A 25,081-nucleotide genomic window follows, 5' to 3' on the forward strand; every position below is an offset into this window, starting at 1 on the left:
TTTTAAGGTGCTGACTGATCACAAGCCTCTTGTCACTATCTGCGGCAAACCACTCACGAGTGCCCCACCCCGACTGCAGCGGTTGCTCATCAAGGTGCAAGGATACAACTTCACCATAGAGCACAGACCTGGGGCTGAGATGATCATTGCTGACACTCTCAGCAGGCTGCCCAATCCGGAGAAGACAGAGAGCATAGATCTCGATGTACATGTAGAGAGCATCTTCTTCGACAACATCGAGGACACGCTAGGTGTCGACTTGATACACTTCGGCAAACTCAAAAGGGTGGAGCTGCAGACAGAAACTTGTCGTGACCCTATACTGCATAGGGTTATGCAGTATGTCCATTCCGGATGGCCGGCGACCCTACAGGAGATACCTACCGACCTGCGGCCCTACTGGTTTTTTCGAGATGAGTTGGGCATGTCAAATGGGGCCATTTTCAAAGGACGGCAAGTAGTCATTCCTGAGTCGATGAGACAGGATGTATTGCAGCAACTTCATGTTGGCCACCAAGGCATTGAGAAGACGAGACTTCTAGCGAGACAAATGGTCTATTGGCCCAACATGAACCAACACATTGATGACCTTGTCCGAAGGTGTAGTCCGTGCCAGATGCACATGCCAGAGCAAATGAGGGAAACACTCATGCCACATGAGATACCAGTCACACCTTGGACCAAAATAGCAATGGACATGTTTGAAATTGACAACGTTCAATATCTTGTCATGGTGGATTACCATTCCAAGTTTCCGGTGGTCAACCGACTGACTAGCACCACGAGTGCCATGGTTGCTAATATGGTGACTGGAATGTTTGGTCTGCTAGGAGCACCGACGGAGATCATCTCCGACAATGGTCCACAATTTGTGGGTGAAGCTTTCCAGTCCATGTGCAAGCAATGGGGAATCACCCATACAACGTCGTCGCCTAGGTACCCTCAGTCGAATGGGCTGGCTGAGCGCATGGTACGAACGGTGAAGTCTGTTATCAAGAAGTCCTTGGCAACGAGACAGAGTGTAGCAGCAGCTTTACTCAACTTGCGCACTACACCGATTGATTCCAAGTTACCGTCACCGGCGGAGATGATGTTTGGAAGACAGATTCGGACGCCTCTCCCCACGAACCTTGACATGAACAAGGCATACGAAGGGCAGAGGACCTTTGAGCGACTTGAGGAGCGTAAGCAGAATATGAAGGCACAGTTTGACAGTTCGGTCAAGAGACATGACTTGTTGCCATTGCACGCTGGACAGAAGGTCCGGGTTCTGGATAAAGCGAATCAGGTCTGGGTTCCAGCAGAAGTGAGATCGGTCTGCGACGAACCCCAGTCAAGGTCTTACATTATTGAGACGCCGAATGGAAATCGGTTCAGGAGGAATCGAGTGCAGTTGAGAGATCTTCCACTGGAGAAGCCAGGGGTTGGTCCCCATTGTGTCCCCCCAGCCAGCGATAGGGTTGAGACCCAATGTGAAGCGGAGGAACGACCGGCCCGTAATGATGATGGGGATTATGTGACACGCTCGGGACGTGCCAGTAAGAAACCTGCACGTTACCGTTGATATTTGTTAATGTTTTATGGTGTTTCAAAAAAACGTTTGTGTTTAGAGTTTGTTGTTACATATATATATATATATATATATTTATTTTATAAGACAAGGGGGATGTTGTGATATTGCCTGGGACTACTTTGTGTATCCCAAGGACTACTTTGTTTGCATGTGCAGGAGTGCGTATATAAGAGGTTGGTGTGATTGGGTGGTCACTCTGGATCCAGATGACCACGGAATAAACAGCCTGGAGTTGAGCTCCAGCATTGTAACCTTTTATACACGTGTACTTGTGGTCCGTCCAGAGTCACTAAAGGTACAACAGGTACCGGACCACGAAGTACAACATACCTGACTGACCATTCTAGCCCCAGCACTCAGTGATGAATTAACTGGGCACACGGATCATAGTTTTACCCCCTGAGCCAGCTGGAGCTCGGTCCTGTTGTCATCAACAACGTGTAAAATACAGCTTTAAAAAAAAATAGCAATGCAAGTTGAAGATCTCATTTGCCCATTAGTTGTAAATGCTAAAAATCGCATCACGTAAAACAGGTGAATTACTGTGGCACCAGCTGCGCGCCAGTATTTGTCCAGTTAAATTTTATTAGATGCGCCTTGGAGCGTGATGTCTTTTACCGTGTTTTAGTGTTCCAGATAACCAACCATTGATGTTTTGTGGCACATCATCTGTGCATTTACAAGCAATGTCCGCAGTTACACTGACGTCAACTCAACTCCTTGGATCATGTATAAAGCTGGGGGTGATCCTGTGGACACTGGTAGTCAATAATCCAAAACCTCCAACTCTAGACCACTGACCAGCGCCAGGACGGGCAGGTGAGTGGCCAAACATTTTGCTCTCCTAACAGGAGCTGCTCCAATTCTAATCCGACTGAATTGCCACAATATCTAAAGGCAGGGGGTTGTTCAGTGTTTTGAGCTGATTCGCATTTACCCTGTGACTTCCAGTAAAGTGCAGGTACGTGGGCAAACATCGATTACACTCCTGTAATCTGTGACAGTAGCTGCAACGAGACTGATCCACCTCAATTACTGGCACCTAGGCACCTCCTTGTCATCCACTCATCTAAAAGAGTGACTGATTTTTAAAAAAAAGGCTATTTAGCATGATATTGCTTATGTACTCGATGTTCTCTATTTATAGAGGTTGTGAGTATAATTTGGACTGAGCACATTGTTCATATTTATATTGATATTTAAGTAAAAATAAAGGGAAGAAAATTGGGTAATAGAATCATTAGAGACTGACTCAGAATGGATTTCTAAAGATTATAGCTGTTTTAATAACTGTACTAGCAGTACATTTGAATTACAAAAGTTCAATTGATATTTAACTTAATTGTCTCAAATTTCTTTAGCATTAATATGCAACTTTAAATGTGCAGGGCTTGGATGATGAGGGAAATTGTGGCTTTGGTCAAGAGTAAGGAGGCTGCTTGGGACAGGTATAGGCAGCTGGGATTAAGTGTATCTCTGGAAGAGTTTCGGGAACTACAAAGCAAACTAAAAATGGAAATCACAGGGAAAAAGGGAGATTGCTCTGGCAGATAGTATTAAGGATAAAAGGGTAATTAGAGAGAGTGGAGCCTTTCAGGAATGAAATCAGTCATCTCTTGTGGAGACACAAGATTGGCAAGGACCTCAGTTTTTACCGTGGAGAAAGACAGGAGAACTGAGGAACTTGGGGCAGTCAATGGAAGTTATCTGAGAGCAGTCAGTGTTACGGTCGAAGAGATGCTGAAGGTCTTGACTTGCATGAAGGTAGATAGATCTCCTGGGCCAGATCAGATATATCCGCTGACACTGGGAAACTGGAGAGGAAATTGCAGAAGCCCTGGCTAAAATTTACGTTATTAAATGCAGGAGAGGTACTGGAAGACTGGAGGTTGGCAAATGTTGTGCCTTTATTCAAGAAGGGCTGCAAGGAAAATGCTGGGAACTATAGATCAGTGAGCTTAACATCTGTAGTTGGAAAGTTACTAGAGAGTATTCCGAAGGATAGGATATACACACATTTAAATGGACAAGGGCTGATTAGGGAGAGTCAGCGTGGATTTCTGCATGGGAGATCGTGTCTCACGAATCCAATTGAGTTTTTGAAGATGTGACCAAAAAGGTTGATGAGGGCAGAGCTGTACATGTATATATGGACTTCAGCAAAGCATTCGACAAGGTTTCAAATGCTCTGGAAGGTTCATGTGGGATCCAAGGAGAGGTAGCTGAATGGGTAGAAATTTGGCTTAATGGAAGGAAGCAGAGGTTGCTTCTCGGACTGGAGGTCTATGACCAGTGGTGTGCCTCAGGGTTTGGCGCTGGGCCCATTACTGTTTATCATCTATATCAATGATTTGGATGAGAATGTACATGGCAAGATTAGCAAGTTTGCAAATTATACAAAAGTGGATGGTATTGCAGATAAGGAAGATGAATGTCAAAAATTGCGGCATGATTTGGTCACCACATTATATAAAGGATGTGATAGCTTTGGAGAGGGTGCAGAGGAGATTCACCAGGATGCTGCCAGGGATGAAGGGCCTCGGCTATGAGGAGAGACTGAGCAGACTGGGGTTGTTTTCCCTGGAGCAGAGAAGGCTGAGAGGGGACATGATCGAGGTGTACAAGATCATGAGGGGCATAGATAAGGTAGATGGCGGGGAACTTCTTCCACTGGTGGAAGGTTCAACAACGAGGGGACATAGATACAGGGTAAGGGGAGGGAGGTTTCGGAGGGATGTGAGAAAGAACTTTTTCACCCAGAGGGTGGTTGGAGTCTGGAACTCACTGCCTGGGGTGGTGGTGGAGGCGGGAACACTCACAACGTTTAAGAGGCATTTGGATGGGCACTTGAAATGCTACAACATTCAGGGCTACGGTCCAAATGCGGAAAAATGGGATTAGAATTAGACTGTGTTTGATAACGGGCGGCGCGGACACGATGGGCCGAAGGGCCTCTTTCTGTGCTGTAGGACTCTATGACTCTATGATCTTGATTGGTTGGCCAGGTGATGTAATTTAACATAGAGATATGTGATGTGTTGCATTTTGTAAAGTATAACATGGGCAGGTCCTACACCGTGAATGGTAGAGCTCTGAGGAGTGCTTCTAGAGCAGAGGAATCTAGGTACATTGTACCTTGAAGGTGATGTCACAGGTAGATAGGGTGGTGAAAAAGCACATTGGCTTTCATCAGTTAGTATTGAGCATAGAAGTTGAAAGGTCGGTAAGCTGCCATCTGCATCCAAGTGTCCATCATCAATGAATGTGCAGTGAGGTGGCCATCACCACAGCAATTCTGTGATAGAGCCCACTCCCACTGCTGTCAGCTGGGAAAAGCTATGAGTGATCTTAAGTTTTAAATGCATCTGGTATTCAGTGAGAGTTCAAAACTTGAATGATAAAGTTAAATCAAAAAAAAAATTCAAGTTAATGAAGGGCACAGTAAACACAAAATGTTTAAAAGATCATGCCCACAACTTTGACTCCTAAGTTTTGTATTCATGCACTATGTCTCTATTATGATGCAAATTCCCCAATATACAGTGAATACTGTATAAAGGAAGAGGTGCAACTTTTGTTTTTTGAAATTCACTTAAATTTGTCAGCTGGAATGATGTATACCATTAAAAATAGCACATTTCTGTGATTAGCGGTAAAACCAAAGAGTTTACAAGGGGAATAACTCAATATAAATCACTTGTGGGGAAACCCTTACCAAGTGCTGCCATACCTTAGGAAGTCGGATTTTATTGTAACTCTTGGTGTTTGTTTTCAGATTTCCAGCCAGCATGACATCAACACCTTTGGTTTTCATGGCAGCCTGTTGTCTTCTGGTCACCCACATCTCTCTTGCTACGTGTCGTGCTGCAGACCCGAGTATTGTCAACAGATTAGGTTCCAATGCCAGCGCAGATACTGATGAAGAAAATGATCAATTTCTTTCCTACATCCTGAGGGAGAAGTTACTCCAGGTTTTGGAACAGAATCCAAATAACATGCAGATTCACTCTCCAGTATCGTTGGATGGGATTCTGAATGAAATCCCTGATAAAGAAGCCAATCGCCTCCTGCAGGAACTTCTCCGAAACACAGAAACACCTGCGTCTACTCGAGAAGCAGGCCATGATATGGTGCCAGCTTTTGCTGAACTCTCAAAGAGATCTAAACCGCTCAATTCCTTGGATCTCACGTTTCACCTCTTGAGGGAAAGGATTAAGATGGCTAACAGAGACAAGCAACGGATGCAAGAAGAGAAAAATCGCAAAATTATGGACATTATTGGCAAGTGATGTACATGTAGAATCTAGCAGTGTATCTTGTCAAGTTAGACACTTAATTTTTTTCCCCAAAGATTCATCCAAATTCCCAAACCGCTAACCAAATCTGTCTTGTGTAAATTCAAAATATGTTCTATACAAAATTTATCAAATAAATAGAATATTCATGAAAATGTGCAGCATCAATTAGTTGTCATTTTCTAAAAGCATTATTTTGACTAACATATTTTCAAAGGCAAATGGCTATCTACTAAACAGACTAATCAAGAATTAGAGGGCATCGGTTGAAGGTGAGTGGAGAAAGATTTAAAAATAATCCGTGGGTAATTTTTTTGCACAGATGGTGGTATATATATGGAACAAGCTGTCAGGGGAAGTAGTTGAGGCATGTATAATAACAATATTTGACATTTGGACAGGTTGAGAGAGATTGGAAAAGGTCTTCATCAAGTAATGGTGACTACTTAAGCTATCTTTGAAATAAATATTTTAATAACATCTTTGAAATAAACTATCCATCGTCTTCATCCAACATAAGCATGTTGTTACAGTGGCTGAGTAGGTGTAAGGGGCTTTTTCTCCAGGTCTTAACATAGCATTCCAAAATTTGTTTTAAAAGGAATCTGACAGAACTTCTGAAAGACAAATAGAGTTGCAAAATAATTTGGTAAAGAAGCATGCTTGACCAAAGCAAGCGTATGGAGCAATTTGTACTAATGTTATCCAATATTACCTCTTCCAATTTCACTCTGGACACACAAGGAACTGCAGGTGGCGGTTTACAAAAATCCCCATAAAGTGCTGAGTAACTGGAAAACATGGATAGACGATGTTTCGGGTCGGGATCCTAATTCAGTTTGTGGTGGGGGTTAGGGGAATCTGAACGAGAGGAGAGGACTTGACAAGGGCTAGGTGGCAAGTTAAAGGGGGATGCAGTGGAGTGTTGATTGGCAGATGGTTAGCCAAAGGGCCAGAGATGAAAAGACAAAAAGTGTGAGATAAGGAGCTAACAATAGAGAGGTGTGAATTGTGAATCCAGAAGAAGAAACATAGGTGGAAGGGAACAAATAGGCACAACTCCAGGCAGGGCATGAGGAGGAGAGGGGAAAACAGAGATGGGGGAGATTTGTTTGTAAGTTAGTTACCTAAAATTGGAGGTCAATGTTCATACCAATTATGTTATAAGCTACCCAAGGTGCTATACCTCCAGTTTGCATGTGGCCTCCCTCTAACAATGGAGGAGGACCAAGGCAGAAATGTCAATATGGAAATGGGAAGTGGTTTGCAATCAGTGAAATCAATTTCAATCTATTCCCTGCCACACAGAGATTCACAACCACAACAACATCTATGTCAACACTTCCTGACTTGCCGGTTAATCACCCAGCTGACAAGATTTATTAAATTTTACCTTAAAATAATATTTTCACATCTCAATTGCCCATTTCCTTTCCAAGAGCCCTACTGTCACCTCTCATATCATAACACCCACAACTCAACCCCTTTCTACTGTAAATAGAGTTTTAGTTAAGGTTTTTCAGTGTCCAAAAACTTAATTCCTCCAAAGAAAGTAAGGATGAAACAACTTGAGGAACTGCAATGAAGTATGATTCAAACACATTGTTGTCACCTTGGTAACTAATCTGATGTGTGGACAACAAAAGAATAAAATATAAAATTTGACTTAGTTAATACTGCATTCTTTAAAAATGTTTCATTAAGCAGAATTTTGTAAATCAAAGACTGGGTGAAATATTTTATGGGTATTTCAATACAGCTTTAAGTAGATTTGTACACATTGGCCTGTAACCACAAAAGCCATGAACATCATAGCAAAGGTTCTTAAATTGATGAATTACTGTACCTCTTTCATACTTTAAATGATGCATTGTTTAATTCCAGCACATATTTTCTTTGCTGGATTACACTCAAGTTGTTAAATTCAACATCTATAGAAATTGGTTAAAGAAAATAACAGGTTATGTTGAACTCTATAAACTTTTCATATGAATAGAATCTCTATCGGTTATAGAACTGAAGGAATATTAATTAGCTGGTACTACCATGAGCATTTCAACACAAGATATATTCACACTAGGTATACAGTACAAATCATGAAAGAATAAAATTATTTTAATAATATTTAATAATAAATGCATGAATAAAAGTGATTACAAGAGAGGAATCAAGATTATCACCAGGCCTGAAGAAGGGTCTCGACCCGAAATGTCACACATTCCTTCTCTCCCGAGATGCTGCCTATCCCGCTGTTAGTCCATTGTTTTGTGTCTACCTGTTATCACCCGATCTATCTTTAACCTTGTGCTTCTGTGAGTTTTATTATTGAGAAACAAAAATTCAAGCACTTTTTGGGGAGGATAACAAATATTTAAACAGCAAAACAATGTCAAAACTGACTTTACTTGCAAGTTAACTCCAAATTTAAGTGATGAACTATATGGCAAGCACTCACCTAAATGGTTTTAATCCGTGAAGCAGGCTCTACTCCAAGTGCAGCTCTAGTATGGTCTTAGTTATTGATTTGCAGATATTTTCACAATTAAAAATAATTTCACTTAATGATGCCAATTAAAAACAGATTCACTACAGTTCTCATAAGTTTTCTTTGAGCTGTGTACCGAGCATAAAAAATTGAGAGCTCATTGAGCCTGCTTAATATTTAATACCATGGTACTTTAGTACATTCTCCCCAATTTGGTGACAATATCAAAGATATAGAGTATATATATTCCTTCCTTTAATCCTGAACAGTCAACTTCCTAGTTCCACGTATGACCTCACCAAAGCCCTGTACAATTGCTGTAAGGCTTATTTTTGTATTGTGAACAGCAGTGCAACAATACATCTGATACCAAAAAATCTACATCACCATTCTCCCACTCTCCAACTTTGTCTCGATTTTTCTATCACATCATATAGTTTTGGAACATAGTCAAGGTTGTATCAATGGAATACTATGAAAAAAATTACTTCTAACTGGACTTAAAAATTACAATAAATTTAATGTGAAGAAATAATACCACTTATCTATGAATACAATTGCCTGAAAATTCTAATCTAACAAAATGCAAAAAAAAAACATATGTTGCATTTTATTTCCTTTAAGGGAGACTGAATATTGCCAAATTAATATTATCCTAAAGTTTATAGGAGTACTTAACATTTAATTTTTTTAGTTAAGCATTTAAGATTATTTGGTCTAATTGAGAAATCAGTGTTGTATTGATTACTTTACAATGCTATGATAGGCGAGCTAAAGAAAAGTGAATGTGATTTTGCAAACTTGTCTAATCATCACTATTCATTCAGTATCAAAACATGTGTGAACCTTATTTCCCATGCAAATCAAAAGTTTGCTTCATGGGTTTGGTCTTCAATCTCCTCAAGGGTGACTTCAGTATTGACCTAAGGGAAATAATAGAATTGTTATCTATCAATGAACTTTTGTTCTGGCTGAGAATCCAAAATCATCTTGGAACTTTTCCTTTAAAGTTAATAATTTTAGAATATGTTTTGATCAATCATGGTTAGAGAGATTGTTACAGTTATTTCATTTATTAACCTTTTTTAAAAAACTCACTCTAATGTAGATGAAGTCTTAAATGCACTGTTCAAAAATATCAGCATGGGCTATTATGCAAGGTGGCTCATGACTGACCCCTCTATTCATTTAATATTACAAAAAGGGAAATAAAACATAAGAAATTTGTTTCTTATTTAATGACCAGAGAATATTGTTATTTGAATTTTATGAGATATTCTTCCATTTTAGTATTTACAATAAAATCTCCATTGCTATTTTGTTTTAAATGTGTTTAACAGGGGTTCAGTGTCTTTATAAAATAACAAAGGTCAGTATAAAATAAATAGGACCAGTCAAGCTCAAGAAGAGACACCATGCTGCATCAAATGACATAACAAACATCTTACATATCCAGACCTTCTACCGACCATCCAAAATAAAGGTTTATGCAAGAGATACTTTTTACAATTCATTAAAAAATGCAGTTTCAACGTGTGTAAAAGTATACGATGAGCTGAATTATATGTAACTCAACTGTTTAAAAAGGGAACAAGGCAAAGAAAGTAAATTATAAGCCGCTTCGCCTGACTTCAGTCGTTGGTGAGATTCTAGAGTCCATTATCAAGGATGCGGTTTCGGGCTACTTGGAACCACATGATAAAATAGGTGGAAGTCAGCAAAGATCTTGCCTGGCATATCTGTTGGAATTCTTTGAGGAGGTAACAAGCAGGATAGACAAAGGAGAGTCAGAGAGAATATTGTTGGAATTTCACATCAGGCTGCTGGACAAGATAAGAGCCAGGGTACTAGCTTGGATAGAAGATTGATTGACTGGCAGAAGGCAAAGAATGGGAATAAAGGGGGCCTTGTCTGGTGAGCGCCCAGTGACTAGAGGGGTTCCACAGAGGTTGCTCTTGGGTCCGGTATTTTTCATGTAATGTGTTAATGATCTGGATGATGGAATTGATGGCTTTGCGGACAATATATGAAGATAGGTGGTGGGGCATATAATGTTGAGGAAGCAGGGAATCTGCAGAAGGACTTGGACAGGTTGCAAGAGTGGGCAAAAAAGTGGCAAATAGAACACAGTGTAGCAAGGCGCAAGGTCATGCACTTTGGTAGAAGAAATAAAGGTGAAGACTATTTTATAAATGGAGAGAGAATTCAGAAATTGGAGATGCAAAGGGACTTGGGAGTGCTGGTGCAGGATTCCCAAAAGGTTAATTTGCAGGTTGAGTCGTTAATAGGGAAGGCAAATGTAATGTTAGCATTCATTTTGAGGGGAGTAAAATATCATAAGTGATAGGAGCAGAATTAGGCCATATGGCCCGTCCAGTCAGTTCCGCCATTTAATCATGGCTGATCTATCTCTCCTCCTAACCCCATTCTTCTCCCCATAACCCCTGGCACCCGTACTAATCAAGAATCTATCTTTGCCTTGACTTGGCCTTCACAGCCTTCTGTGACAAAGAATTTCACAGATTCACCACCCTCTGACTAAAGAAATTCCTCCTCATCTCCTTCCTCGAGAAACATCTTCAATTCTGAGGCTATGATCTCTGGTCATAGACTCTCCCACCAGTGGAAACATCCACTCTATCCAAGCCTTTCACTATTCGAAAGCAAGGATGTAATGCTGAGACTTTATAAGGTGCTGGTCAAACCACATTTGGGATATTGTGAGCAGTTTGGGGCCCCATATTTGAGGAAGGATGTGTTGGTGTTAGAGAGGTTCCAGGAATAGTTTACAAGAATGATCCTGGGGATGATTGGATTAACGTATGAGGAGCATTCGATGGCTCTGGAATTGAGAAGGACGAGGAGGGATTGCATACTGAATAATGAAATGTCTATCTAGAATGGACTTGGAGGTCATTTTCAGTAGTAGAAGAATCTAGGACCAGAGGGCACAGATTCAAAATAAAAGGACATACTTTTAGATTGGAGATGAAGAGGAATTTCTTTAGCCAGAGTGTGGTGAATCTGTGGAATTCATTGCCATAGACGGCAGTGCCAGCCAAGTCATTAGGTATTTTGTAAAATGGAGATTGATAGGTTCTTAAGTATGGGGAGAAGGCACGAGAATGGGGTTGAGAAGGAAAAATAGATCAGTCATGGCGGAGAATACTCGATTGGCCGAATGGCCTAATTCTGCTCCTATGTTTTATGAACTTATGAACTCTGATGATGAATGAAACAGCCAGACTTACTTATTAAAACTTAAGTTGTGGGTGAGGGATGAATGACTTTGTCAGTTTCTCTCAACGACAAAATCACTTAAAAGACAATAAATTATTTTGCATCATAGATGCAGTTTTGTTGGTATTTTGTGATAAACAAGATCCACAAAAGAGCAATGAGACAAATTGATAACCAAAGTCTGTCAATGATCAGATTGGGTTGGTTTCTCGCCAAGCATGGCATTCTATACAGCATTCTCCCTGGAATAATTGCAGTAAATTGTATATTCAAATCTCATCACTACATCCTCAAAGGCCATTAAAAGTAGAACTACTGTAAAAGTACAGGTGCATAGTTCCTTGAAGGTTGAGTCGCAGGTAGATAAGGCGGTCAAAAAGGCTTTTGGCACATTGGCCTTCATTATTTTTGGGTGAAAAAAATAATTATGTGCATGGCACTGCCATTTTTCAGCATGCAAATCAAACAGTAATTTGTGGTGAGAAAGATATAACCCATGAAATAAGATTAACTTATTTTCTTTAATATTTCTGCTGCTGCATTGTTAGTTTTGAGAAAATGATAAGATATGGGGTATGGGTGGCACAGTGAGATAGCTAGTAGAGCAGTTCATAAGTGATAGGAGCAGAATTAGGCCATTTGGCCCATCAAGTCTACTTTGCCATTCAAGCATGGCTGATCCATCTTTCCCTCTCAACCCCATTCTCCCCACAACCCCTGACACCCGTATTAATTAAGAATTTATCAAGCTCTGCCTTAAAAATATCCATTGACAGCCTCCACAGTCTTCTGTGGCAACAGATCCCATAGATTCACCACCCTCTGAGCAAGTATGTCTTCAATGACATTAGGTACGTGCAGTTTTAAATGAAACTATTTTTTCATAACTTCGTCATAGATTTTATGACCATTGTTCTTTTATTCAATACCAAGAGAATTGGGATGTGTAAAGAAAAAGCAAAATAGAAAAAACAAAACAATATTTTTTTTTCTGTGTTGTAAAAAGTATTTCTGTTCAATAACCTTTCTATAAATAGCAGAGTATACTCATGATAGGCCTGACATTGTACATGTAGTCCAAGAACTACAGACTGTTGGAAATAATAGTCGTTTATCACATATGAATATAGCGCAACGCGTATGCGCATTTGGCGTGCATACTTTTATTTTGCTCAAAACATACATTACGTGCCATATTATGAATTTTGATGTAAAATTCTGAATTTTTGACATCAAAATGATGAATTTGGAAAATCAAATGTTGGGAGGTCTGTCACTGAAACGGGGGAAGCCCACTCGTCCCCTCGAATTATTCAGTAAGATCATAGCTAATTTGATTTAAACCTCCTATCTGCCCACCCACTGACCCCTATGTTGCCCACCTCCCTCCAATCAGCTCCTTGTTTATCGAGTATCTATCCTCCTCTGGCTTAGAAATAACCAGACACTGCCTTCATTGCTCTTGGAGGAAAAGACTTCCAATTTCTCAAACCTCTATGAAACAGAGACACAAACCTTGGGTCTGAAATGGGCAACAGGGAGCCCTACTTTCAGATTCCATTTTCAAAATTCCAGTAAATACAAGTCCAATGGAAGAAATTCACAAAAGGTTTATTACAATGTACTGACATCCTTCTTTAGGCAATAAGGCATTGCACACCACTCCAATGTGGTTGCAGCAGTGCATTGTTTCACTGAAGCATTGACTCTTATTTTTGGATTCAATTGTCCGAGAAATAGATAAGATACTGTGAGATTTCCTAATTATTTGTTGTACCAACATAGTTTTTGTGAATCATGCAGGAGGACCCCAGATTCCAACTTTTCTCAGAACATTAAAAAAAAGCATATCTATGAGATGCTTTTCTTTATTTTACTTGCTAAAATTGACAATTTCACATTTGCCCAGATTATACTCTATTTAGCAGATCTTTGCCCAATCACCAACCTATCTATATCTGTTTGTAGTCAACTTCTCTCCTCTTCACAACTTAGTAGATAAATTTCCTGTTGACACACAGGAGGCTAAAAAGTAAGAATATCTCCAGTGCCTTAATCCAATTCATTTACATACAGTGCCTTCCATAATGTTTGGGCCAAAGACCCATCATTTATTTATTTGCCTCTGAACTCCACAATTTGAGATTTGTAATGAAAAAAGTCGCATGTGGTTAAAGTACACATTGTCAGATTTTAATAAAGTCCATTTTTATACAGTTTGGTTTCACCATTGAGAAATATCCCCACTTCAGCATATTCGACTTGCTCCTCCCCATGCCTGTCTGTTATTGCTAAACTTATGTATTGTACATTCGCTGGTTCCCCATTATTTTCAGCATTTTACTTCAAACAATCTCAATAAAATGGTCTTGCATGATTTCCCTTTCTCCAAGCTTTGAATTTACCTGATTATCTTACTTTGTTTTAAGTGCCTTGCTATAATGTTGAGGTTACCAATTTATCTTTTCAGTGAGGGAATCCCCTTCCTTTGGGATTCTTGTCTCTTAAAATATGGTATTTTCTCCTCTTGAGCAAAATGAGACTTTCTCCACGAAATATTGCATTTTTTGTCCTCGTCCAACATGTAACGCATTTTCAAAACCTCAGTAAACTTAATTTGAAGTTCATTTTAACTTTTCTAAGGAGGAATCCAGGAATTAAACCCCGGTTTTGCATTTAAAATGTGAGCTCCATGAATATACACTTATGCTGCCTTTGAGATAAACATTTTAACTTTGCATTTTCATTTGTCTCTGTCAGGGCATGATGGATGTGATCACATGTATGTTCCTTTTATTCCAGGCATCAAAAAATGACATGCACTTTGCACAAGAATTGTCATATGATATACATTTAGTTGAAATGTTACTTTTATTGTGAAAAACTGATCTTTGCTCTCTTCCCGGCAGAGAAGTACAATCTCATTATTTTTTCACGTATCATAGACTTGAAGTTAGTAAACAAAAACCACAGTGCTAAAGGTTGTTTCACTTTTTTTCCTCAGGTTTTTATTCTTTTAATGATATTTTAAAATTAAATGCTTTATTTTCAAATAGTCCTTTTGAGGACATGATTAGCCAGATTGAGCACCAATACCAGTTCATTCATACATGAGTTGAAATGAGAAGTAACAACCTGGTAGTTGCCTCAAGGTTGCTTGACGTGTCAGGCCTATGTGGCCATTGCAAGTTTATAAATTATAGGATAATTTAAAAAATATTTTCTTTTGTTCCAGTTTGCGCTTGCGCCTTGTTTCTTGGCTGGTTTCATGGTAGTGACTGGGGTCCTGGGCGGGCTTTCACGGGAAAAAATATATTTGAAATTCGAGCAGGTGAGTAATATTAACTTGTATCCTTCAAAAGTTGAATTGATTTTAAATATTGATTCAAAACTGCAGACATCATCTAGTTTATTAGGTACATGAGAGGTAGGGTTCTGAGGGCTACGGGGAAGGCTAATTGGATACATTTTAAGTAATCTTCTGCTTTGGAATTTTGTGATTTGTTTTTGAACAGTCCAGAATTAAACAAAAAACATCAGAATGCCCATAAAGGGCCTGTCCCACATTAGGCGATTTTAAGGCGACTGCCGGGTGTCGTGGGCACGATCGTGAGGAGTCTTCCAAGAATCGTAGTGGATCTCAGCGCGTCGCTGAGAAATCTTCCGGAGTGAAATTTCTCGGCGACACCTGGCTTGTCGCCAGGTAATGTTGCTTATTGCGGGCGCTGTTGCCTGCTGTCCCCAGGTTTGCTAGGTTCTCTTAGATGCATTAAGAAGCCTATTATATTAAAATAAGTAAAGTCATTTCAAAATACCATAAAATGCTTGTGTTTAACCAATTTATTTACCGTCAGGACATTTGACAGGTAGATTGGAGGCGACAGTTTGACGGTCAGGTAAGCGTGGGAATTTTGCGATGTTTATGACCATCAGCCATTACATTTAAAGTGGGCTCCCAACCCAGATATGCAATCCAGAAACCAGATATGCATCTCCCGTACATTTTCAAAGAATGCCCACACACTTTTCACAAAAATCCACTTAACCACTTTAAAAACATTTTTTTTTAATACAGCTATTAGTAAACTGGAAGTAAATCCAGTTTATGCCTTGTTACAGTGATGCTTGGTTTTTATGTAACCCATACAAGATGTTATAATTCAAAACTCTCAAGTACTTACCGACTTGTCAGTGATTTCAGCGAAAATTAGGATGCCGGAGAAGCATTGACAGCGTGGGAATTTCGGGATGTTTTCAAAAACGCTGTAATCTCGACCTGACTCGGCATTGTCGTCGGGTAAAAGAAAAGTTTGGCGATCTGCTACGACTTTGACAGTCGCCGGCAGTCGCCTTAAAATCGCCTAAAGTGGGACAGGCCCTTAATTCAACCCCACACAGGCATTAAAAAAAAGTTTTTTAATAAGAGTTCCTTCTGGTCTTCATTAAGATGGTAACTGATCTTTCTTTGCTGCGTATTCTCTTTTGATATATTTTTAGTTAACAAGAATCTATCTCAAATTTAAAGGTGACAATTGACCTTACATCAATAGCCATTTGTGGAAGTGCTCCATACTTGCATCACCCCCTGCATTGAGAGCTTACTCCACTCCTTGAAAACCTTAACCTTTTAAATTTTCTGTACCTGTCGTGCCCTTTCAATATGAACTAACTCTTTAGACTGCGTTTTACCAGCTATATGCCACTTTGGAAACTTTTTTTCTACCATTTTTAAATTTAATGACCTCACATTTCCATATTTTTACCCAATTTGCTACAATTTTCCCATTCCCAATAATATCTCATTAATTATTCTGCTTCACTTTCTTTTATCCCCATTACTATGTTTATTAGTACACTAAGTAGCTGCAACCTCATCTCAGAAATGTTGTCGATGGCATTTCTGAGAAGTTATTGATGAGGTAAGGTTGTTGATCTTGTTTGCTTGGTGAAATAATAATCTGATGCCAGCACCTCACAGTAAGAAAGCAACAGTATTGTGCAAAAATACTTCTGGAGTGTCTTTTATCTTGGTGAAGTGCAATTTGGATTAAAAATCTTATCTTGCCAATTGTCACACATATTGAAAAAGATAAAGTTATGGCAATAGTGATTACATTGGCAGAATTAACAGGGAAGATTTTTTGTTGAAATCTGAGTAAATTTGCAATTTGAAAGATTAAAATTGCTTTCAAAATGCCATTTGGGGAAATAAGTATGGGAAGGATTTTTGCAACATGTACATTGTTTCAGTTTTCTGACAGCAACTTGGATTCTATTACAAGGATACTAAATTAATGTCAAATTTTACATTTATTTTTGCTTTTTTTATTTTTGCCTTTCAAAGTTGTGCAAAGATTCATACAATTTGATAATAGCTTTATAGTAACCAAAATTTGATCTTCAATGTTAGCAAATGACTTTAATTTTATCTGATCTCTTTTTCAGAATTATAAAACTACAATGATGTCAAACTATTGTGTAAGTAAAGAAATTCATTGCAAATAATCCATGGAGCATTCAAGTAGTTTTATTGTTAACTCATTGGAAAAGAGTTGAAATTTGCAACTTCGCTAGACTTGGTTGCTGCCATTTATTGCTTAAATCTAGAATTCCAATACTGCTTGGAAAGTGTAGCAAGAAAAGGGGGTCAGAACTGACTATATTTTCCTATGAAATTCAGTTTTAGGGCTTCTGTTATTTGTACATGTATTTCAATTCAAAATTCTGGTGTGAAATTTAAAAGCTAAAATCCAAACATTAATTTTCATGGGCCTATCAACAACCAACATTACTTTGTTTTCATCAGTTAAACTTAAAGATTTTTTTACTTTTTTTATAAATGTTCTAAAAATTACTCTCTTTTAAAGATCTGGCCAGCTGCACAACTGCTGAATTTCTACTTTATATCACTGCAAAACAGGTAAAAACAAAAATGCTCATTGAATCTCTGGTTCGCTTGGTTGACCAAATGTTCCTCAGCTTAGTCTTGAAAAGAAAGATTAGTTTCCCTTGGGGATTTCCCTTGGGGATTAAAAAAAAATGTCATCTGATTATAGTTAACTAAATATAAACTGAAATAAATAATTAATATGAAATGAAACTTCAAGCTGCCTTGATTGTTCTTGCTTTTCACCAAGTTTATCTTCACCAGATGTGCCCATTGTATTCAATCCAATTTCCACGGGAGAAATCAGCCTGGTCCAAGAACTTTCTAATTGGAGACACTTTCATTTCCCAGGCCATCTTTTATCTTATCTGAACACAGTTTTTGCTTTTATTGGTTTATTATTATGTGTAAAGAAAAAAAAAATGTTTTTGTGTGCTTTCCCAATCAGACCACATAATAAGTACAAAAGATGGTGCAAAGAGAAAAATAACTTGAGGGGTGCAGTATGCAGTGCCACAGCATTATAGTATTATGGCTCCAGGGACAGAACAGATGTTTAAAAAGTGCAAGGCCTGCAATGAAGTGGACTGGGTGATTGGGATTACGTCTTTCATTTAAATTGAGAAATAAAAAAGGCATATAATCTGAATTGCTGTTTCTTTAATTTAATACAGGTTGGCAGTTGTTCAGATTGTTGCCCTGATGTGGAATACCTACCTATCCTGGATGGCAAATAGACCATGAAAGATTTACCCGAATCATCAATTAATTCCCACTTCAGTAGCAAAAGACTGAATTTTCTTAACCATTTGACACAATGTTTTAATATGTTATCGCTGTAGAGGAAAGCTGCCATAATTGCGGAGAGTGTGTTGGGAAATTAACCTTTCATGGTATTTGGTTTGTTTGCATTGAATCGGCTATGTACTAGACTGAAATAGCAAATCCTCTTCCCAACTCAGTTCTTGAGTCTGTTAACTGTGGAAAAGGAAAAGATGGCAAACACTACTGTTAATTAAATCTCCTAGAAAAAAACGAGCAACAGTTTATCAGAACATCCATAAATATGTATAAGATTATTCTGGAGACCTAGTTTTAAATTAACTTTTATGATGGTGTATGTTTGCTACGTCAAGATATTTTTGAATGAATTTGTAACATTAATAAGAAATATCTTATTACCTTCTACAGTAGTCTGAATATGCTAAGTTCCTTGCCTCTCCGCCCCCATTCACGATTACAATTAAATGAGTACCCAATTGAAATTAAACCTTGAGGGATAAAACTGGAGTAAAATATAGGTTGAACACCGATTTTCCTGCAACTGGTTGTCCACCCATCCCTGTAATCCGGAAAAAATTACGAGAGCTCTGTTGAATTTCCATGATCGGCCACAGAAGGCATCGCGAAGGGCGTGTGCTCTTTCTGATCGTGTCCCTCTGTTGTGAAAGAATCAACTTCACTACTTCACAAAGACAATGCAGTAAAACCCTTGTTTTATAGACCCCCTTATAGCAGATGTCATATGTAGCGGTCAGACCTGCCAACCCATCCCCAGCCCGTTTGAGGCCCGACTTCCGGCCCCACTCCCAACTTGCAACATGCACCAGCGAGCCCCCCTTCTCCCACCAAAAAAACACAAAGTGCTGGAGTAGCTCAGTGGGTCAGGATCTCTGGAGAACACGGATAGGTGACATTGGGACCCTTTCCCAGACTGATTCAGTTAGCTGAGTTACCCCAGCACTTTGTCTGTTTCACTTTAAAACTAGGCGCTGAAACCGCTGGTCTGCACCAGCAAGCATTTCTTCACATGGTTGTTGGTGCGGCTCACATTGTGGCCCCTGGTCACAGAGCTTTCTTCAGATTGCCCCCACTGACAGGACGTGCTCGGTCAACGTGGGGCTCCCTCCCCTCTCGCCTGCTGTTGCTTCCATGGTGGAGTATGTCAGTGACTCTGGGGGAGTAGGTGCCATGGGGGAAGGGAGGGGATGCGGGAGGGCCAGTTGACCTGAACAAAGCGCTGTCCCCAGGAGCTATAATGTGAGCCAAAACAACAGCTGTCCCCCGGGGTGAACATGGGCTCGCTGGTGCACTTTGCGAGTCGGGAGCCGGGACTCTAAGCGGCCGGGGAGACGGTGGGAGCCAGGAATGGGTCGCCAGGTCATGACATTCAGATTCAGTTTTACATTTTATATTTATTTTATTTAAGTTTCTGGCACTCCACGGAGTTTTAGAGACACTGGAGGGGTGTCATTAGCAGGAGAGGGGTGCATTGTCCATTCATTATCACGTGACCTCTGTGGGTCCAGAAAAACGGATAATCTAGAAAGGCTCTGAAACCAAAGGTGCCAGAAAATCGGTGTTTAACCTGTAATGGATGGATTTGAAGTTGCCCCAAGTGTCAACCAGGCGAATATCAACTGAACAAATAGGAGAATAAAAAACATTGTGTAGTTTAAAATAAATTTTAACTTTTAATAAAATGAATTAAATATTTGGATTTTTTTAAAGACAAATTGCATTATAGCTGTTAGAAAATGTAAAATTGTTTCTCTTTTACTTTTTCGTAATCTTAGGAAAGAGTTAAATCACAGACCTTAAGGAGTGAGTGATTGGAGGGTGTGGGGGGATGCAGATGGAGCAGTTGTGCAGGAGTAGGTCTTTTGATCCTGACAGGGACAAACAGAGTTTGGGGAGATTAGATGAGGCACATGCCATGAAAAATCAGCCAACTGGGAAACAAATGGGAAATTGATGAAAGAATATGCTCTGCTGACTTGCATGTATTCAAGGGGTACAAATTAGCCTGGGGGACCTTTTGCAGAAGAAAGTGGCGTGCAAACTCACTTGGCTGCACCAAAAGGAGGCTGCGCGAAGAATTGGAAACTGGATCCTGTAAAGGTCTGGACCATATTAGCTAAGGGATGGAATCCCAACATTGGGTTGGGAATATCTGGTACGATAATGGCGATGCCTGTCAGAGGGCCTTTGACCAGACTCCAGACTGGTCTCATCTGTCTGATCAGGACCCACCAAAAGTGTTCTGGGTTAGACCCTCCAGTTTAAATTCCATTTGGAATATTTTGGAGGACCAAGAACCCAAGAACCATGATTGCTAGGAAAATAACCCATGTCACTGAAGGAGGTGATGGATGGGAAAATTACACTGTGTATAGAGATGATCATAGAGACTATAGTTCAAAAGCATTAATCATTTTGGCCAACAGATTCTGGCAAAAGCCACTGGAAACGTTATTGGCCTGACTTGCATTTGTGGGATACAGGGGTGAGGTCTGACTTGCTTTTCAGGAGGCTTGGAGTGTATGTATACGCTGGGCTCTCCCTCTTTTTTATGAGTGACATTCTGGGCTAGGACCCAATTCATTATAGGCAGTTCTGGTCTTAATATAACTTTTCCCGAACTGGTTTGGAATTTTGTTTCTAGTAGCGCCCAGTAGCTGTTTCCCCATCAGGGTATATCGCTGGGCTGTATCTGGCATTGTTCTAGTCCAGAACCCCAAGGCACACGGTTCCTGCCTTGTTTCTGCCATAAACTTCAAACTGCAATGTTTTCTCACACGAAAACTTGCAGTTCAAAAGGGATACCTTCTTGCCTGGGGGCTGGGGATAAAGCCTGTTCTAGTGCAATCTTAGCAGCCTTGAAGGCACTTGTTTGTTTTGGTCCACATTCAAACTCTGCCTTTTTCTGGGTGACAACTTATAATGGCTTTAATAGAAATGTTTAGATTTCTTAAATTACCAATGATTTGAAGTACAAGTAGAAAATGGAAAAATAATTGAAGAGGTATTTTGTTTATTTTAAAAGGCTTTCTATAAAGATGGATCAATTATTATTAAATTTGCAGATAATTAGTTTTTAATTGTATAATATAATAAGCATGATATACTACTCGGAAACATTCACTGGCTAGCTGAGGCTTGTAGATATGAGTAAAACTGATGCCCTGATTGATATTTCCTTTTTTTTTGTCTGACAGTTATTGTACTGTTAGTTTGAAATTGATTCATTTTAGGAAGTGAAATTAGGACAATTTATTAAACATTACAAACTTTACAAACATTAATTGTTACAGCGTGGCAAGCAAATTTAAAAGTTGAAAGATATCAAGCATGTTTTGAGCTGTAGGTAGACACAAAATGCTGGAGTAACTCAATGGGACAGGCAGCATCTCTGGAGAGGAGGAATGGGGACATGTCGGGTCGAGAAGGGGTCTCGACCCAAAACGTCACCCATTACTTCTCTCCAGATTTTGTGTCTACCTTCAATTTAAACGAGCATCTGCAGTTCTTTCCTACACATGTTTTGAGCTGTGATGTGCAGAAGATATTTTGGGGCGAATTGGTTATAAATTAAGATGCCATTGTAAAACATAACAGAACCTTCACAGTAAAAAAACAGATTGAATCATTCATTTCAACCAGACGGTAATATTTGAATTTGAAAACAACCGTGTCCTGGTGCAAGAATATAAATGAAATTTAAGTTTACTTTTAGGATATATCCTGCATGACATCTTTGTACTGTGTTCCAATTAAATTTTGTTTTGTTATCATCCCACGTATCAAAGGTATGCCCTTTTACAGGTAATTGGGGTGGGAGAATAATCTTAATTGTCACTTAATTTTACTGATTTCCATCATTACATAGCAATAGTGACTTTTTTAAATTGTGGAAGGGAGGATATGATACTCTGTTAACATGATAATTTCAATGGATAATGGTAAGTAACTTGCACTGCTCCAGGTACAAGAAAATCTGAACTGAAAGCCGAGTGAATCTCAGAAAGACAACTATTCCTTGCTCGGTTTGACGAAGGTTCCCAACCGAAACATCATCCATCCACATTTTCCAGAGCTGCCTCACCCGCTTATTTATTCCACCACTTTGTGCCTTTTTTTGTAAACCATTGTCTGCAGTTCCTTATTTCTACATTCTTCACAAGTATTCTAATCTGGTTGTTTTCTTATAAAAGAAAACCTCCAATGATTCCAATATAAATTATTTTGAATGTATTTCTTTTTTTTTACTCATAGCAGACTTGTTGCTATTAGATTTTACAAAGACATTAACTGCTAAGCAGGAAGACTGCAAGCCACAAATATCTGGCAACCTTTGGTGTTTTTTTTAACCTTTAACAATGTCAGTTGGTATTGTTCAAGAGGATCACTTATATCCATCTACTGTGATGTCATCAATATGGTTGAGCAATGAACAAGCACATTGAAGAATTATCACAGAGAGCAAACCAGCAAAAGAAAACTCACTTTTTGTAAATAATGTTGGAACTATTTAATAGTGTGTGAAATTAACATTGGAGCCTACTCAAAAATAATGTAAATTCTTATTTATTTAATGGTTATTTTGAAATATGAAGAATTGCAGTTCACATGCAGAAAATTCATTTCTTGGCCCAGAGAAAATGCCAAGCTTAATGCATAGCTTAAATGCTGCTAGCAGCCGATGTACCAACATGTAAATATTTCTGCTAATTTTATGGTCAGAATAGTCTAACTCCTAGAGTTCACTGGTTGATGAGAAGGCTCTGCAGATGGTTTGTGGGTACACCTTTGGAGGATCCAGGTATCACCGACAGCAGTTTATTTGATTTCCATATTTAACTGTGGGTATGTTTACTCCAGAAAATTGCTGTCACTTTCACAGAATAATGACTACAAACAGTGTTAGTTTTGCTCTTATTACAGCTTCATTTCAGAAGTTAACTAGCCGTGTGGAAATGCTGATTTTAATCTGTACACAGTGATTCTGTCTATCAGAAAGCGAGTGTTAGTTCTTTTGGTGTTAAATGGTAATTTATATTATCAACTAAAACAAAAGATGTTGGCATTTTGGAAAAACCTTTTATAATTTAATTCTTGATACCATGGAACCTAAGTGCATTCTAGGAGCACTAGAAATAAAGACAGAAGTTGCTGGAAACATTCAACTGATCAGGCAGCATCTGTGGAAAGAGAAAGTATATGTCGGAAATGGGAAATAAACTGCGATTATTTAAAAAAATACAATCCCATTTCCACTAAACCTATACCGCAGTGTAAAACCTGACCACTTGGTGTACAAAATGATCACAATCATGTGACAACTGCTTCTTGAGCTTTTTGTAACTGGAAACAGTTTCCACCTGCTCTGTCTTGTGAGTAGAAATGAACATTGTACAATTATCAGGGAATATTCTACTCCTCTGACCTATTGATGGAAGCAAAGTTATTGAAGAAACAGCTGAACACGATGAAGCATCTGCCTTCAAGCAAGGTACGTGTCAGCCAATGAAGTATTTACCTTGTACAATTAATCAGAAAGCAAATTAGTAATGTTGTTTACCTGCTGTCACTTGTGTTACGACTGACTGAACCATAAAGACACTTTTTATGTATGCAATGCCAATTTTACAGGTTTAGATATTCAGGTAATAAAAATGGCTATAAACTATGTTGCAGCAAATAGATCTGTCAGGAATTGTGTGATAAGAGATGACCTATCCACAGTGAGTGGTTCAGATTAACCTAACATACAAAATTGTAGTCTGTTAGTTATTGCTTCCAATAATATTATTGCAGAGGAAAGGATAACAAGTTATGCCACCGGCTGCTGTTGTAAGCAGGATTGGGAAGTTTCAAAGAGAGCAATATTTAAATATGGATAATTTACAAAAATATTTTCCAGTTGAGCTGATATATATACTTAAAGGGCCTGTCCCACTTAGGCGATTTTAAGGCGACTGCCGGCGACTAGGCTGTCGCTGGCACGATCGTGAGGAGTCTTCCAAGAATCGTAGTGGATCTCAGCGCGTCGCTGAGAAATCAACCGGAGTGAAATTTCTTGGCGACAGCTGGCTTGTCGCCAGGTATCGTTGCTTATTGCGGGCGCTGTCACATGCTGTCCCCAGGTTTGCTAGGTTCTCTTAGATGCATTTAGAAGCACATAATATTAAAATAAGTAAAGTCATTTCAAGATACCATAAAATGCTTGTGTTTAACCAATTTATTTACCGTCAGGACATTTGACAGGTAGATTGGAGGCGACAGTTTGACGGTCAGGTAAGCGTGGGAATTTTCACGATGTTTATGGCCATCAGCGATCACATTTAAAGTAGGCTCCCAACCCAGATATGCAACCCAGAAACCAGATATGCATCTCCCATACATTATCAAAGAATGCCCACACACCTTTCACAAAAATCCATTTAACCACTTTTAAAATTAAATCTCTTAATACTTCTATTAGTAAACTGGAAGTCAATCCAGTTTATGCCTTGTACCGTGAAGCTTGGTTTTCAAGTAACCGGGGCAAGATGTTATATTTCAAAACTCTCAAGTACTTACCGACTTGTCAGTGATTTCAGCGAAAATTAGGACGCCGGAGAAGCATTGACAGCGTGGGAATTTTGCGATGTTTTTGAAGACAGTGTAATCTCGACCTGACTCGGCATTGTCGTGGTCATCGGGTAAAATAAAATGTTGGCGATCTGCTACGACTTTGACAGTCGCCTAAGTGGGACAGGCCCTTAAGTTACCAAATAAGTGAGGTGACAGGCATGAATTGACAGCTTAATCTGATGGGG

The 25,081-nt window shown here is 39.2% G+C and overlaps 2 protein-coding genes and 1 long non-coding RNA gene across 3 annotated transcripts in view; 2 read left to right on the forward strand and 1 right to left on the reverse strand.

Moving 5' to 3' along the window:
- Positions 1-5,361: 5,361 nt before the first annotated feature.
- LOC144593987 (UI-like) lies at positions 5,362-5,959 on the forward strand. Its single transcript, XM_078400131.1, has one exon. The coding sequence runs from the start codon at positions 5,362-5,364 to the stop codon at positions 5,860-5,862; it is 501 nt and encodes a 166-aa protein (XP_078256257.1). The 3' UTR covers positions 5,863-5,959.
- Positions 5,960-14,825: 8,866 nt separating this feature from the next.
- On the forward strand, positions 14,826-18,393 carry LOC144593988 (uncharacterized). The gene is made up of 4 exons (XR_013547313.1): positions 14,826-14,924; positions 17,039-17,071; positions 17,461-17,513; positions 18,155-18,393. It is a non-coding gene; the product is annotated as an uncharacterized LOC144593988 (long non-coding RNA).
- A 4,990-nt stretch (positions 18,394-23,383) lies between these two features.
- trim54 (tripartite motif containing 54) overlaps positions 23,384-25,081 on the reverse strand; it is a 63,196-nt gene continuing 61,498 nt past the window's right edge. The window contains exon 9 of the mRNA XM_078400133.1: positions 23,384-23,461. Within this exon, the coding sequence (XP_078256259.1) occupies positions 23,451-23,461 (11 nt within the window). The 3' untranslated portion in view covers positions 23,384-23,450. The remainder of the gene's footprint in view (positions 23,462-25,081) is intronic.

Source organism: Rhinoraja longicauda, chromosome 5 (assembly GCF_053455715.1).
Source record: "Rhinoraja longicauda isolate Sanriku21f chromosome 5, sRhiLon1.1, whole genome shotgun sequence".
Taxonomy (NCBI): domain Eukaryota; kingdom Metazoa; phylum Chordata; class Chondrichthyes; order Rajiformes; family Arhynchobatidae; genus Rhinoraja; species Rhinoraja longicauda.